This window comes from Ciconia boyciana, chromosome 1 (genome assembly GCF_034638445.1).
Source record: "Ciconia boyciana chromosome 1, ASM3463844v1, whole genome shotgun sequence".
Lineage (NCBI taxonomy): Eukaryota > Metazoa > Chordata > Aves > Ciconiiformes > Ciconiidae > Ciconia > Ciconia boyciana.
In genome coordinates, this window is record NC_132934.1 from 14,133,923 (window position 1) to 14,150,518 (window position 16,596).

Sequence of the window (16,596 nt, forward strand, 5' to 3'; positions counted from 1 at the left end):
CTCTATCCCGCAAACACTGGGCTAAGCACTCTGCTGGGGCACTTCTAAACTAGAAGCAGCAGATTCCTTCATTTTGGGGGGTTTGACATTTCAAGTTTCTGCCTCAATCATTACTGACTGTCTCAGAGAAAGCTTCTTATAAAAACAGCAGACCTTTGGAGATCAAAATCCTCAGCAGTCTTGAAAATAGCCTTTATCACTTGTTGACAGAATAAACTAAACACTTTGGAATTCTTTTTGGCATTGAAAAAAAATTAAGTGCATCTTTAATACAGAATCAACTTGATGATTCTTACTAAGAAGGATGGTAGGTGGTTGGCAGGTTTGCCAGTCCTTCCAGCTTGTGTTGATACCAACACTTCCTACCTAGCACATAAAAAAATCATTCAATCTATCTCTACAATAAAGGCTGTTTTAGTTTATTTAGTACTACAATAAATTGGAAATCCAAATTAAAAAATATCTTCAAACAGGGCAACAGAAGTGTCTGCAGAAACAGCATCTGATCAAGCAATTTCTGTTACTTCCTGCTCCCAAGGTCAATTCCTCAACCACAGAACAGCTGCTAAAACTTTCATTAGAGCTAAATTCAAGAAAAAACATAAAGAATGAGTCTATTTAAAAAAAGGAAATATGGTTGTTTGAGGGTTTTTTTTGTCAAAATACCACTGGTAATAAAACAGGGAACCATGCCCACAAGATGTACATACTAAAAGTTATTTCTATACAAGAAAGCTCTTCCAAAAATCTTCCAAGATACTTGCTTCCAAGGCTGTGAAATTTTCTGCCAGAGTCCTGATAACATGCAAAAAATGTTTGTGCTACCATGTAATGCTTCCTAAAAAAGCACAACTGTAGATTACAAGACCACATATCTAAAGACAATGCGCTCTCACATAAAGGCCTAGAGAAACCCTTAAAACATATTACACTTTATTACACTCTCATACATATAATGTAAAAGCAAGAACATTTCATAAGCATGCAGTGGTGTCACAGATTTAATACTAAAAACTACTTTTACATGGTGGATCAGACTAATTAAAGTGGTAGGCTAATGAGGGCTCCTATCTTCACAGCACAGCAGATCCAAAGTTCTAGAGCAGTTTCCAAATGTCAACATTTCCAGCCTGCCTCTATCTGCCACAGCTCAGCTCCTTCAGAGTTTTAGATCTGGAATCGAATTCTCAAAAACAATTCCATTGCAGGTTCCACTGTCAGAAGATTAAGTGCTTGCATATTTATATATAGCTTAAAGGTTCAGCTCACAATTACTCATGGGTGTCTTCAGGTAACCAGAGAACACGAGGTTTCATTTAGCTATTATTTAGGATGGCTTAGTACACTGTAACGTGAACGTGCACACGTTTTACCCTGAAGCCAGTACTTAGTGTTGAGGTACTGATCCCTCTGGTAGCAGTAACAATTTCTGATAAATATAGCACTAATCTCCCATTAAGCTACAAATGTAAGGTTTTTGTCTGGATTCATAAAAGATAGGCAAAGTATCATCCCCCTTCCTCTTCCAAAACATATCCTGGCTTTCATTTCTGTCAAGCTGGTCTCCCATCGCTTTATTGCTGGAGCCTTTGGATGTTTGAAGATATTCTCACTTTAACTGAAAATATACCTTCAATTTTCCTCAATGTCAGTTTTGAGGTTTGCTCATTTTCCCCAGTGTGATCTGTGTTCCCTTTCAGGTCCCAAAGACTCAGTTTTTATTTTTATGTAGATGAAAGAAAAGCATATCTACCATGCTAGTTGCAGCCATTCACTACTGTAGTAGCTATTAAGCGTCTCATCAATTCAGCCTAGATGCTACCGAGATTTTGCTATATTGTTCATGATCTACCAAAATGCCAGCACAGAAGAAAGAGTATAACAACTCAAACAATAACAACTTCCCCTCTCTTTTTCACTCCATCCATTAAACATGTTTCCTCCCAACTAAAAAAACCAAAACAAACACAAAAACCCCAATGATATTTAACTATTTTGCTGCAGTTGAGCTTAGTACCACACTACTCTTCAACATGTAATGTATGTTATACATATATCCTCCAGCAAAATATGAACACACATGCCTTTCCTTCTCACTGCAGCAGCAAGCACTATGCCCACCTTGCTAAACAATCTAGGGCCTGTGGCTTTAGGGCCAAGTTTACTGCTGGAAGTGTTGCTCCAAGTGCTGATAAACACTAAAAATTCCAGCACTAGAAAAAACAGAGCACACAGATATACAACAATCTGAAACACACAGTAATTCACTGGAGTTTATTACTAGAACACATTCTGGAAATGAAGGCTAATGATGCTTAAGACCATTGTCAGCTCCAAATTGGTTATAAACCTCCTAACACTTCTGAGAAAACTAAGCAGACTAAAATGTATCTGTTGCTAATCTTCTGGGATATGAAAAATGGCATTTGTCAGAAGACTATCCTTTAATCTCACTGTTGGCTGTTCATACTGAGAAGCACAGTAAGAGCTTCTGAAATACAGGGCCTCACGAGCTGCACAAAGTGAGCTTGTAACAGGCAATCCTGTCATTATAGATTACTGATCTGTTATATCCACAAATTGGTGGTTTTAAAATTTAAGTTATGCTCTGACTCGTTTTGTGTGTTCATACATTGAACAGAATTTCATTTGGGATCTAGCAAAATACAAACCAAAGATAATCCAGGACTGAAAGTTCTCTGACACTGTTTCCAGGATACAAACAAGCAAAAAAGATCGATTTTACTTCAAACCACAAAACCAGGTTCCTTAAGGCTCCTTAAAATTTCATCTACAGTTTATGCTGGCATTTTTTTGTTTTCTACCATGAATAACATGCTGATAAGGAAAAAATACAGTTAAGCACCTAGTAAAGTTCTAGACTATTCCAAGCTAAAATTAAAGTATCAGCTTGATATGGCTTGGGACCTAGCACACATTTTATCGTTAGGTGATAGCTGTCCTAATAAAATATACAAATGTTCACTTACTTTGCCTTCCAAGTTAAAAATAAAGATTTTACGATAGTTATATTTCAGCAAATTATCTCCAATTTTGCCTTTCAGTAATAACTAAATAGTAAAATTCAAAATGCATTAAGAGTAACAAGCACTTTCCTTTGTCTTCTATTAACATGTAAATCAGACTTACATGGCAATATATCCTTGTATCTATTCTTTTTAACATTTTCTTCTTTCTCTCCAGTGGCTGTTGGGTAGATCTTCTCTGTTCTGTATTTTGTTGATAATCTTCTTAACCTCTGAAATAAAACATTTATGTTATATTTTCAAGTTCAAGATAACAGAAACATCACAAGGTATTAGCTTCATTGATGAAGTATAAGACGATCACTCAAATAAACCCTCTTCTCTCCTTTGACAATATTCTTTACGATGAAGTCTAAAAATGTAATTATCCAGTACTTTTCGCTCATCAGCAGTTTACAACCAGGTTGAAGCCAGCTCTATACATTATGAGACACGGAACTTTGGAAAAGCCACTACAGCACCAGTATGGGATACAGCTATATTTTATTTAGGAAATACACTACCCTGTTAGGGAGTAACAACTGCATTAAGAACACCTGTGAGAAAGAGAAAAATCTGTTATTGCTCAGAATACCTGGAGGAAGAGCACAGAGCAGGCTGGCTCAGGAACAGCTGTTAGCAGCTGGTACTTTCCTCTGAAGCACATGGCTTCCAACACTGACAACTGAACAGAAAGCAAAATCTCACTTTTAACAGGCATCAACTCCTAATGCCCAACTCCTGTTGAGTTTCAAGCTCACCATTAGAAAGAAGGTCCCTGCCTCTCAGGTACAAGGTATTTGCAATTAAGATGAGTGACAGGAGGTCTGCTGTATTCACAATGTCATTTTTTCCCCCCCTCCATCTATATCAAATCCAAAAAGTTCAAAACAGTCAAAACCTCTAATAATAAAATCCAGCCCATGCCTTCCAGCAACCTAGGAAATAACAAGAGCAATACAGTTTTTATCATCCCACTCAAATTAGGCCTTTGCAACCTTAAAACTGAAGAGGAAGAAAAGAGTATAAATTCTCTCTGGCAAAAAAAGAAAAATTACAAGAGGTGCCAACAGTGCTTGTTATTTTAGATTGTGTAGACATCCAGGTTTAAAAAGGAACCTGAAGAACTCAGAGAGTTAACTCTGGCTTCCAGCTAAAGCTAGGTGGTTGCAAAACCAGCCATTCTACCAACACTGACATGGTGGTGGCATATAAGACGATCAAGAGGAAAACTGAGAACATAGCTTCAAAAGAAGTTTAGTGTCTCCTTTGAGTGCTATTCTGCACAGGTAGAAGGATAGAGGTTGTTCACGTTCCCCTCCCTCCATCTTCAATGCTTGATTATCATCCTTGAAGACCCAAAATGTTCATGGCTTGCTTTCTTTAGGGGAAGGGGAAGAATAGGGGAGGTTGGTTGCTAGTTAAAAATATAAATCTTGTTTATCACTGATTATCCAACAACATAGAGGCAGAAGGGCATCATAAATGAGACTATCTGCTTGGAAAGCCATTTTTCTTCTTGAATTCTACTAAAACTACTAAAACACTTGGGAGACTCACTGCACACTTCTATTTTTACAAAAAGAAGGAAAAATGAATTGGCAACTCAAGTCCTACAATAATTCTTCCAGCAAAAAAGGAAAAACACACAAAACTTAGCATTTCTGTTACATACAGAAAAACACTTTCATAAAATTTGTCTGGATATAGTGAAAAAACAGCAAATTTTATATGCAAATGTGGATAAAACTTCACATTAATTTAGTTGAATACTATGCATCTAATAATCCATAAAAGTGGCATTTACAGAGCAAAAACAATGGCAAGAGAAAATTTAAAAAGCAAATCAAGTACCACCAGTTTTCAGACTTTTTTTTTTTTCTCTTCTTCGAGGACTTTATCACAGATTAAATCACTGAAGACTAAGAAGAGTAACAGAACTAGCATGCGGGGTGGGGGGGGTGTTCTTAAAATGCATTGCTCTTGAAAAATTTGCAATGTTAGTCAATGAAGAAAAAACAGTAAATATTTGGAGGTGGGACAGTAAGTCTCTGACCATACAGTGATGGAAGTGCTAAATATATTATCTGAAAACATTGCTACAGTGAAGAATAGGAAGATTCAATTCTTGACAAGATAAGTAAACAGTTACAGGAAGCTTCCATGCAGATTACACTCATCTTTGCAACACTAAAAACAAATTCACAACATAACCTGTACACATAGCAGGCAGAGAAATCTGGTTTGTAACACTGTACAGACATAAAGAATACCACTGCATGTGGGAGACATATTGTCCCATGTAACAGTGCCCTTACCTGTGTCAAAATAAAAAATACTGCCTGTGCTAAGACTGGGCACAACTAGGAGTCTAGAAATAGCAAAACCCACATAATTTAGCTATATCAGCTAAGAATTGCAAGAGTGAGAAATTATTTGAAACAGGCTATAAGCCTCCAATTCAGGAAAAAAAAAAAAAGGCAAAGAGAAACACCGATACTTTCCAAGCACAGCCACTAATATGATTTTGTATATTGTCCCACATCTCAACCTGGTTGTGAGTTTTGGGTGGGGTTTTTTTCCATCTTATTGATATTTATGGGACAAATGCCATGACTCTGCTTAGAAAAAGTAACAGAAAGAAGTTTAGAGAAAAAACGACCTCTAAAAAACCATGAGTAGAAGCAGAAGTTATTTTGCATGAGGAAGAATACACTTGAGAAAGTTATACAGGAAAAAGGTTAGGTATCAAAAAGCACCCTAGGAAGATGATCCTTTTTGCTTTAGCCCATTTTTAAAGGCATGCAAGAAAAAACACTTTCACAGCTACAACTTGGACCTATGGTAAGCCAAAAAGGCTGGAGAAACTTTCATTTTCATTTTCTGGAAAGTAATGCTATGAGAATTCAGCATAGCCATCTTCCCTACACAATTCAATAGCTGTACAACCTGCTAAACAGACTGGAAAGTAGGATTACCATAGCCCAGCTCTGAGGCAAAGACTGGAAATGAAATACAGGTTGATTTTAACACACATATGTTCCTAAAATACTTCAGGATCCATGCTTTTAATGCATGTTTGTCATCTGTTCTGTGACATGGGTAATAGAAAATAAGTACAGTCCTGAGAGCAATCAAAAAGAGTAAGTAGTACTCTTCATGATCTGTAGTAGTATCTGCTACATAGAATAGTATCTACTTCATGCTTTGGAAGGGAAAGAATTGACTAAAGAGCAAGGAAAGAATTCTAAAAACCAAGCTTTGAACAAACTACCACAGGAATGGAAAAGTGCCAGACTCAGCAGAAGATTTCACCCTACATGTAACAGAAAATTTCTGCAGAAAGCTATTGCAATGTGCACACACAGCCTTGCTGTAGGATGCAAGAGATTCAGTGCTTCCTAGGTTACAGCCTAGAGTGACCAGAAGGAGAATGTATTCAACAGCAGAAGGGGGGTAATGACAGGGCAGAAGAAGAAAGAATTTTGTTCAGACTATGGTAAGTTGATGACAAGATAGCCAGTAAGATCCGTCACAGTCCAGTTTCATACTAATTCATAATAAACAACTGTCTACAGTACAAAGCAGCACTCATTTGGGTTAAGTCAGTAAACTGCCAAATCGCTTCCCAGAAGATATTCGGATGCCAACAGCAGGAATATTAGAGATCCAGCCTGGTGCCTCTGCAGATAACAGTGGACACTTCCGTGACACTTGCATATTCATTGGAACTGCTATTCTGGTACCACAAAAATCTTCATTTATATATTCTTTTAAGAACAAAATGGTCAAAAAGTAAGTGTAAGTATGATGAATCATGAATATAAAGAACTACATTCACAAGGCCTTAAGTTCCATTCTCATTAGAAAAGCTCGAGTTTAATTCTGCTTATTCACTGCGTGACAGAAGTGGTTTGTGGGATGGTGACAAACACTTACCACATGTGACGGTGGGGAGATGAGCCTTTGAAACAGTTTGAGTTTCAGAAACATACTTCCAACTTCCACAGTGGTTTTACAGTCTGTACTACAAATCTACTTCAGTGTTTTTACAAAAGACAAACCAGCTTTTCAAACCCAACTTGTGGAATCCTACCATATTAAGAACAACTTAGTCCAATCAGTTCAGGAAACACAGATCCCTGACTTTTGCAGTCAATCTATTTCATCTCTTTAACACTTTAGAAAGCCTGCAAAGACACATTGCTTAATATCATAGAGATGTTGTTTGTGGATTAAAGAAAAAATTTATACTGCTTACTGAGATTTGAAGAACTAACTTTGAAAGCCTGAACCTTATTTAAGATACAAAAGTTCTTGTGACTCCTTTCCGGGCTTCTTTTCAAGGAAAGCGTGACAAATACTTCACCTGGGCTTCAGTCCTCAAGTTGCCTCCTAAGCCTTCCCTGACATTTCTGATGGTCAAAACATCAGTTAGTAAAACAGCGATGCTTGCATGACTCTCCTTTCTGACCATACCTGAGGAGCAGTACATATCTAGTGTCAAACATCAGCTGCTAGAATACTCCACAGCACCCATGGTTCATTTGCCACGTGACAACAGGCAACAGCAACCAGCTTAGGAAGCTCTACATGGCCAGCTATGGCAGCAGAGTCGTGAGATAACACCAATCACAAAAGAACATATTTTGTTTTGCAAAATTTGCTTAAAGTGCATTAAGAAATACTCAAAGAACTGAAAATTAAAGAAAAGCTTCCATAAAAGTTACCTTAAAAATCAAAGCATAAAAGAAGATACTAGGAAACACCTAAAAAATCTTGTATTAATGCACTCATTTCATGAAATAAGACAGCTATTTCTATCATAAGCTTGACACTGCATTGTTCTTACTAGCAGCAGGGGAAGAAAAACACATGAATTATGTTCAGCTGTGCTCTCATCCTAATAATTTCGATAAACATTACTAGGGCAGAATAAATTTCCTAGTACTTTTATACAGTGAGAAAAATGTACTCATAAGGAGCAACGTGAACCAAACTACCACAAAAATGTCAAAATAACTATCTTCTGGTTATCTATGGTCAGATTACACAGGTTTCAGATTCTGTACCAATACTATGAACACAGAGATGCCAGAGATGCCTTTGTCAAAACACAGCTCAAATGCAGACTTGGATATATCACTGCTCAAATGGGGCTCTGACTTTCTAAAACTGCTTTGGTTCCAGAAGTATTTTAGCTTAAAGTCCCTACAAATCTAACTGGAGTTTCCCTATACCACTTTCTTATCACTGAGGGCTCTGGGAAACACCAAGAAACACCTATGCTAATAAACTCAGCTGGAGGATGGACTATTCTGAGTCAGGGGTGCCTCTGCAGCTCTGGGTTGTTAATAGCAAGGAATAAATGAACACAGTGAGCTGGGTTTTCCTTTAGTCACTCTGTCAGAACAAGAGCTGCATGGGGACAGTGGGGCACAGTGCAGCTTAGCCCAAAGTTTCTGGGGAAACTTTGCATCTGTTGTTGCAAATTAACACAGCATGAAAACATGAAAAGACCTACAGCAAGATAATGTCCAAAGAGTCTAAGCTGACAATTAAAACTAGTTATCATACTAATACTTAGTACATACATATGAAATTACAGATAAAACTAATTTTTGAGAGTATCCCTCTCACCACTTTGCCTTTAGGAGTATTTGAAAAAGAGCATACACTTGTGACACATGTCAATCTTTCCCCAGTTACTCCCATCAGCTTTAAAACAATAATTATTTTTAAGAATTCCTAGCCCTCATGATGGAAGGAAAAAGCCTTCCCAAACACCAGCCAAGCATAAACAATGAAAGGAGAATGAGCCTATTCTGTAGAAGAAAAGCTTCACCATCTCTCTCTCAGGTGGCTTTGGCTGCAAGGAAAAGGCTAGCAGTCTGGATTTAATCTATTTCTCCGAAATAAAGCCCTGAAAGGAGACTGCAAGCTGAATGGATAGAAAGAACAAGATACAAGAAAGAGTTTTCACTACCTTGGCATTCTCTTCTAGCAACACCTACTAACCCTCAAGCTCTAGGTGCTCCAAGGGAATCTCTGCTAAAGTGATTAATAGACAAGCCTTATAACTGCAGTCCCTTGGGAGCTCCGTCTTCTGTGTTTCATAGCAGGACAATGACAGGTCTAAACACCCCACTGCGTTCAAGGAAGCTTGTGTGAACCACATAAAAGAAAAATACCTCCAAAATTACCCAGGGAACTGACAATAGCATCATTTCAGTATTAGATGGTATAGTGTATTCTATAACATCTTAACTCTGTTTGGTATTTTCTCAGGGAAGAGGGGAATTCATGTCATTGCATTAACTGGAGATTTATATCCAACAAAGAAGCATCAGTCAATGAAGACAATGCTGGTAGGTCCTCATGCAGAGAAGGCCAAATGACAGTACTGAAAAGAGCCAGTTAAGGAGTACATCCTACTTCCTTCAGTATCACATTAAAACTAGGAACAGATTAAAAAAAAAAAAAAAAACAAAACAGCAGCAGACTCTCAAGAATTAGGTACTGACAAAGTAAGACCAATGTTTTCCATCTTTCCAAACCTACATCTTCCCTAACAAAAATGGTAGAACCAGGCATGTCTCCCACACTGCTAATAACTAAAGATAACTTTACACAGACATACTATCAAAATGTGGACTGATTGCTTCAAAAGTCTCCTTTTCTCTCCCTTATTTGTGAAACTATTTTTATACTATCTGCACATTAATCCCAGCCTAAACTAGCAGTACTATCAGTTACAGTTGCAGTTAATTTATGTTCAGCATAATAGTTAAACAACATACCTACTGCCAGTAATGGACTAGTTTTACAAGGATGGAGAAGACTAAAGAGATCTGTGGTCTGTGGATAAGCAATCAAATGAGCAGACAAAGCAAAACATTAAATTACTAAAGCATAATCAAGTTTTAGTTAATAAGTTACTAATGTATGTTCTAAGATACTTTAGAAAGCTCTGCAGCATATTCATTCTACATGCAGGAATTGGGATTATAACTTTATCTCTGAACCATACTGTTTCCTTCGTACATTCAATTTATTGCAGAGACTACTATGAACACATGACATCAAGTGAAATCATGCAAGACAACACAGTAGTGAAAGTCAGTTATAGGCTATGAGTGAAGAACACAAAAATTTCTATTAGTCCAAAACCATGCGATTAGAAAATTGACTGCTTTGGGTTGAAGGCTGGGAAGCATGTCGTGATGCAAAAACAGAAAAGGCATTTAAAATTAGCACACACTACAAATAACAGCCTTCTTAACAGTGTTAAGGCAATTCAGGAACAATTCTTGATAATTCAAAACAGAAATAAGCCTCAGATATTTTGCAACAAGATGATTTTCAGAACCAACAATATAAAAACAAACAGCATAAGGAAGCAAAGCACATGAAGGAACAATGAAACAAGACTCATAACCAGGGAACCCCCCTCCTTAAAAGCATAATTTCCAGGTTACTGGATTTGCTATTTTCCTCTTATTCCTTCAGTCCTAGGTTTTGGGGGTTTTGTGCATGCTGACAGCACAAGTATATTAAAAACCATCGCATTTAATCATGATTTTCCCTTTAAGTCCTTCTATGAACATACACAGCTCTTATCCATCCATCTTACCTTGCTATGTGATTAAAAGGGAAGATGCTCCTAAAGAAAGCTATGGCAAAAAATTAAGAGAATGTTTTTATAACACTCTAGATGATGAAAAGTTTCAATGGAATCAATCAATGTATCTGCAAAAAATCCAGCAGCTTGTTACTGAAGAAAACAGCTACTAAATACAGTAAAAAAACTCAGTGAACTATAGCATATAAAGTATGCCATCTTTGTATTTAAGCCTTCTATATCAATCTTCTTACTGATTCATTTTTCACAAGTAGTTGAACTTTCAAGTCAAGATGGTAGCTAAAGGCTTGAGTTGTCCTTCATACAGTTTTCTGCAAGTTTTCAAGACAACTAACACCATTCATTTTTGGACAAATGAATGATGACTGTTTCTTATGTGAAAGAGAATTACTAATATCTAAACATTTTTAAACTCTTAAAACTTGCAGAATAACTACGCATGCCAATCTACTGAATACAAACCATCTTGAAATAAAGAAGCGGTTTTCCCCACCTCCAGAAGTTTTTGTTCACAACACTATAGATATCAACTGTATTAGTAGTTCTTGTACAATTTTACTGCCAGCATTTTACCAGTTTTGCTGATTTGTTCAAGAAACTGATGGATGCATATTTATGCCTCACTTAGGTTGAATATTCATTCAGGTCAGTCAGAAATTTAAGGTCTTATCATATAATGGCTATCAGTAACTTGCAAAAAGAAACTGTCAAACTCTGCCCAGTTTATGCTACACACATTTCCTTTGTAACAGGAAACTACTGTACCATTGCATAACTAGGGTACACAGATGCATAACCCTTCCACCTTCAGCAGCTTCCTACAGAACAGGGTTTAGGCACACGTGGGGGACAACAGGAAAGGTTATGTATTGTAGCTGTTCTCCGAGATATCATCTATCTGTGCAATCAATGCAAGCATTTACAGTATAAGCAAAGCAAACCAAAACTGCCTATCTCACCTGACCATGACAGCCTTCAGAATCTCTGGGGGAATTCAGCAACACCACAATAACAGGTCAGTTGGGAGCATGCACAAACACCTTGAATCCAGAGGGTCTTGCTGTAAGGCATCCAAAACCAAGAGGAAGATTGCTCAGTCTTGTTATGGTCCCAATGCTTATGGCGCCCCAGTTGCAGAGAATGATGAGAGAGGAAACAGGAAGAGCCAGCAGATCAATACCTGGGTCCATGCCTGGTGCCACCAGCAGAATTTGGGGTTTTTTGATCATGGGTCGATCTACATGACACCAGGCCTGCTGGTGACAGACAGGGTACACCTGTCTCAAAGGGGGAAAAGAGTCTTTGCACAGGAGTTAGCAGGGCTCACAGAAAGAGCTTTAAACTAGATTTGAAGGGGGGAAGGGATAAAACCAGGCTCACTAGAGATAAGCCTGGAGGCAGCACGCCAATGTTTGAGGGACGCTGTGCTAGCAAGGTCCTTTGGTCTGCTGTCTCACTGGAGGTAGGGGATGGAGATCCATGCGGCAGCAAAGACACAAGGGTTATGGAAGTGTTAGAAACCACAGAGGCACCTGAGAATGGTCACGTAGAAATTAGGGCTTCTCCTCGCAAAAAGGCGGTGGGATCAGTAGCCCACCTGAAGTGCATCTACACCAATGCACGCAACAAGGGCAACAAACAGGAGGACCTGGAAGCCATTGTGCAGCAGGAAAACTATGATAGAGTTGCCATCATGGAAACATGGTGGGATGACTCGCACATCTAGAGTGCTGCAATGGATGGCTATAAACTCTTCAGAAGGGATAGGCAAGAGGCGGTGGGGTAGCCCTGTACGTTAGGGAGTGTTTTGACCGTTTAGAGCTTAATGACGGTGACGATAGGGTTGAGTGTTTATGGGTAAGAATCAGGGGGAAGACCAACAAGGAAGATATCATGGTGGGAGTCTGTTACAGAACACCCAACCAGGATGAAGAGGCAGACGAAATATTCTGTAAGCAGCTAGAAGAAGTCTCACAATTGCTAGCCCTTGTTCTCATGGGGAACTTCAACTTAGCAGATGTCTGCTGGAAATACAACACAGCAGAGAGAAAACAGTCTAGGAGGTTCCTGGACTGTGTGGAAGATAACTTCCTGACACAGCTGGTGAGTGAGCCAACTAGGGAAGGTGCCCCGCTGGACCTCTTGTTTGCAAAGAGAGAAGGACTTGTGGCTGATGTGATGGTTGGAGGCTGTCTTGGGCACAGCGATCACAAAATGATAGAGTTCGATTCTCAGAGAAGTAAGGAGGGGGCTCAGCAGAACTGCTACCTTGGACTTCTGGAGGGCAGACTTTGGCCTCTTTAGGGGCCTGGTTGACAGAGTCCCTTGGGAGGCAGTCCTGAGAGACAAAGGAGTCCAGGAAGGCTGGACATTCTTCAAGAAGGAAATCTTAAAGGTATAGGAGCAGGCTGTCCCCATGTGCCAAAAGACGAGCCAGAGGGGGAGACCACCGGCCTGGCTGAACAGAGAGCTTTGGCTGGAACTCAGGAAAAAAAGGGGAGTTTATGACCTTTGGAAGAAGGGGCAGGCAACTCAGGAGGACTACAAGGATGTTGTGAGGTTATGCAGGGAGAAAATTAGAAGTGCCAAAGCCCAACTAGAACTTAGTCTGGCTACTGCTGTAAAAGACACTAAAAAATGTTTCTATAAATGTATTAGCAACAAAAGGAGGGCTAAGGAGAATCCCCATCCTTTATTGGATGTGGGGAAAAACACAGTAACAAAGGATGAGGAAAAGGCTGAGGTACTTAATGCCTTCTTTGCCTCAGTCTTTAATAGTAAGACCAGTTGTTCTCGGGGTACCCAGCCCCCTGAGCTGGAAGACAGGGACAGGGAGCAGAATGAAGCCCCCATAATCCAAGGGGAAATGGTTAGCAACCTGTTACACCACTTAGATACACACAAGTCTATGGGGACAGATGGGATCCACCCAAGGGTACTGAGGGAGCTGGTGGAAGTGCTCACCAAGCCACTCTCAATCCTTTATCAGCAGTCCTGGCTAACCGGGGAGGTCCCAGTTGACTGGAGGTTAGAAAATGTGACACCCATTTACAAGAAGGGCCAGAAGGAGGATCCAGGGAACTACAGGCCTGTCAGTCTGACCTTGGTGCTGGGGAAGGTTACGGAGCAGATCATCTTGAGTGCCATCACAAGGCATGTACAGGACAACCAGGTGATCAGGCCCAGTCAGCAGGGGTTTATGAAAGGCAGGTCCTGCCTGACTAACCTGATCTCCTTCTATGACAAGGTGATCCGCTTAGTGAATGACGGAAAGGCTGTGGATGTTGTCTACCTAGACTTTAGTAAAGCCTTTGACACGGTTTCCCACGGCGTTCTCCTGGAGAAACTGGCTGCTCATGGCTTGGATGGGCATACACTTCGCTGGGTAAAAACCTGTCTGGATGGCCGGGCCCAAAGAGTTGTGGTGAATGGAGTTAACTCCAGTTGGTGGCCAGTCACAAGTGGTGTTCCCCAGGGCTCAGTACTGGGGACGGTTCTGTTTAATATCTTTATCAATGATCTGGACAAGAGGATTGAGTGCACCCTCAGTGAGTTTGCAGATAACACCACGTTGGGCGGGATTGTCGATTTCCTTCAGGGTAGGAAGGTTCTACAGAGGGATCCGGACAGGCTGGATGAATGGGCCAAGGCCAATTGTAGAAGGTTCAACAAGGCCAAGTGCCAGGTCCTGCACTTGGGTCACAACAACCCCATGCAATGCTACAGGCCTGGGGAAGAGTGGCTGGAAAGCTGCCTGGTGGAAAAGGACCTGGGGGTGCTAGTCAACAACTGGCTGAATATGAGCCAGCAGTGTGCCCAGGTGGCCAAGAAAGCCAATGGCATCCTGGCTTGTATCAGAAACAGTGTGGCCAGCAGGACTAGGGAAGTGATTGTCCCCCTGTACTCAGCACTGGTGAGGCCGCACCTCGAATCCTGTGTTCAGTTTTGGGCCCCTCACTACAAGAAAGACATTGAGGTGCTGGAGCATGTCTAAAGAAGGGCAACGAAGCTGGTGAAGGGCCTAGAGCACAAGTCTGATGAGGAGCGGCTGAGGGAACTGGGGTTGTTTCGCCTGGAGAAAAGGAGGCTGAGGGGAGACCTTATGGCTCTCTACAACTACCTGAAAGGAGGTTGTAGAGAGGTGGGTGTTGGTCTCTTCTCCCAGGTAACAAGTGATAGGACAAGAGGAGATGGCCTCAAGTTGCGCCAGGGGAGGTTTAAATTGGATACTAGGAAAGATTTCTTCACCAAAAGGGTTGTCAAGCACTGGAACAGGCTGCCCAGGGAAGTGGTTGAGTCACCATCCCTGGAGGTATTTAAAAGACGTTTGGATGAGGTGCTTAGGGACATGGTTTAGTGGTAAACTTGGCAGTGCTAGGTTAACGGTTGGACTTGATGATCTTAAAGGTCTTTTCCAAACTTAACAATTCTATGATTTGAGCTGCTCAGTAAGACAGTAACCAGAAGTGGAACCACTGATATTAAGCAGAGATTTATCCTTAAATGAAAAGATGAGGAGAACAGTTTAAGTGGCCACCTCATCTCGGTCTGCAAAAGCAAGCAGAAAGAAGTAAACTTGCAACACCAACACTGCCATAGCAGAGCTCTGGTGAAAAGCCTTGTCAGGAGCAAGTCTCAGAGCAAGTATAAGACAGGTGGGATGAACTTTCCACTCTGATGCTGGAAGTGGGTTTTGTTTGTTTGTTTTAAAAACAAAAACTGGTTATAGGTCCAGGTAAATCTCCTCTCAAGAGCCACCCTTTGACTCATCCAGGAGAGGTGACCACACTACAGTTCATTCTGTCTAGACAGACTATCTCTGATGTCAAACAAACTTTGACATCCTGGATGTGACACTGACACTGTCAGTGCAACATCTGAATTAAGTGAAGACTTTACAGAGTGTGCCCTTCACCTGAAATAGAGATGAAAGTAGATACTTGCCCTACCTCCCTTAGACCAGATTTAAACTTTCTCAGGGAATTCAAAACCCAATAGCTATGATGTAACAAGAACGGATACCAAAGTAACAGCATCCGCAGGACCAGCACATGGAAATGTAGAAGAAATTATCTAAAGGCAAGTTGAGACTTTTTCCACAAAGAACACCCCAAAGGCAAGAGGTTTTATTCCAGCTCAATCAGGCAGCTAAAAGGAACATAAGCTATGCTTTTTTCAGGGCCACATGAGAGGGGCTGGGCCAGTCACCATTGGTTATGACTCTATGGATCTTCGGTTTCAGTGCTAATGCCTTAATAGACATAACATCCTTAAACAGTCAAAAGCACCCTGTGACAACCGTTCCAAGGAAGAGCTGTATAGCCAATAGAGATCGGGTACAATTCCTACAAGTAAGCAGCATAAGGATCTAAATAGGTATCAGCTAAGCCTTTGTCTCTGAAGAATATTTAGTTTGTTTGACCACATCAATTCTCCCTGAGAAATTTCATAATCTACTCCCATCAAAACTGTCTTCTCCCCACAGTCTTTACCTTTCCCTTGCTTGTGACTTCACAGTATGTGGAATGAGGCATTAAGTTCCACGGAGAATGTATTTTGCTTTTGCTTCTGCTCAGCACTAAGAAAAAAAAAAAGAAACCAACAAAAAACAAAAACCCCAAAGTTCTTGCCCCTCTTCCTTCACAAGATGCAAAACTTCCTCTTTTCCCATGCCTTGGAACACATTTCCTTGAGGTCAGTGTTTGTTTTCAGCCCAATTCATACTAGGTGGAAAAAAAAAGCACCACAACTAAAACAGGAAACACTGAGCTTTCACTCCAACAGAAGTAAACTAGTCCCCCATTACTAAAGGTAATGGTCCCCCATTACCAAAGCTGCCATAAATAAAGGCACAGGAGAATAGTCTTAAAGCCTTTTAATAAATCTGCACCCCCCCAAAAAAAAAGTTATGCTGTAGCTGTTGTGTCC

The 16,596-nt window shown here is 40.3% G+C and overlaps 1 protein-coding gene across 1 annotated transcript in view; it reads right to left on the minus strand.

The window, feature by feature from the left end:
* Positions 1-16,596, minus strand: part of PTPN12 (protein tyrosine phosphatase non-receptor type 12) — an 85,450-nt gene that overhangs the window by 44,907 nt on the left and 23,947 nt on the right. The window contains exon 2 of the mRNA XM_072858818.1: positions 3,151-3,259. Coding sequence (XP_072714919.1) covers positions 3,151-3,259 — 109 coding nt within the window. The remainder of the gene's footprint in view (positions 1-3,150; positions 3,260-16,596) is intronic.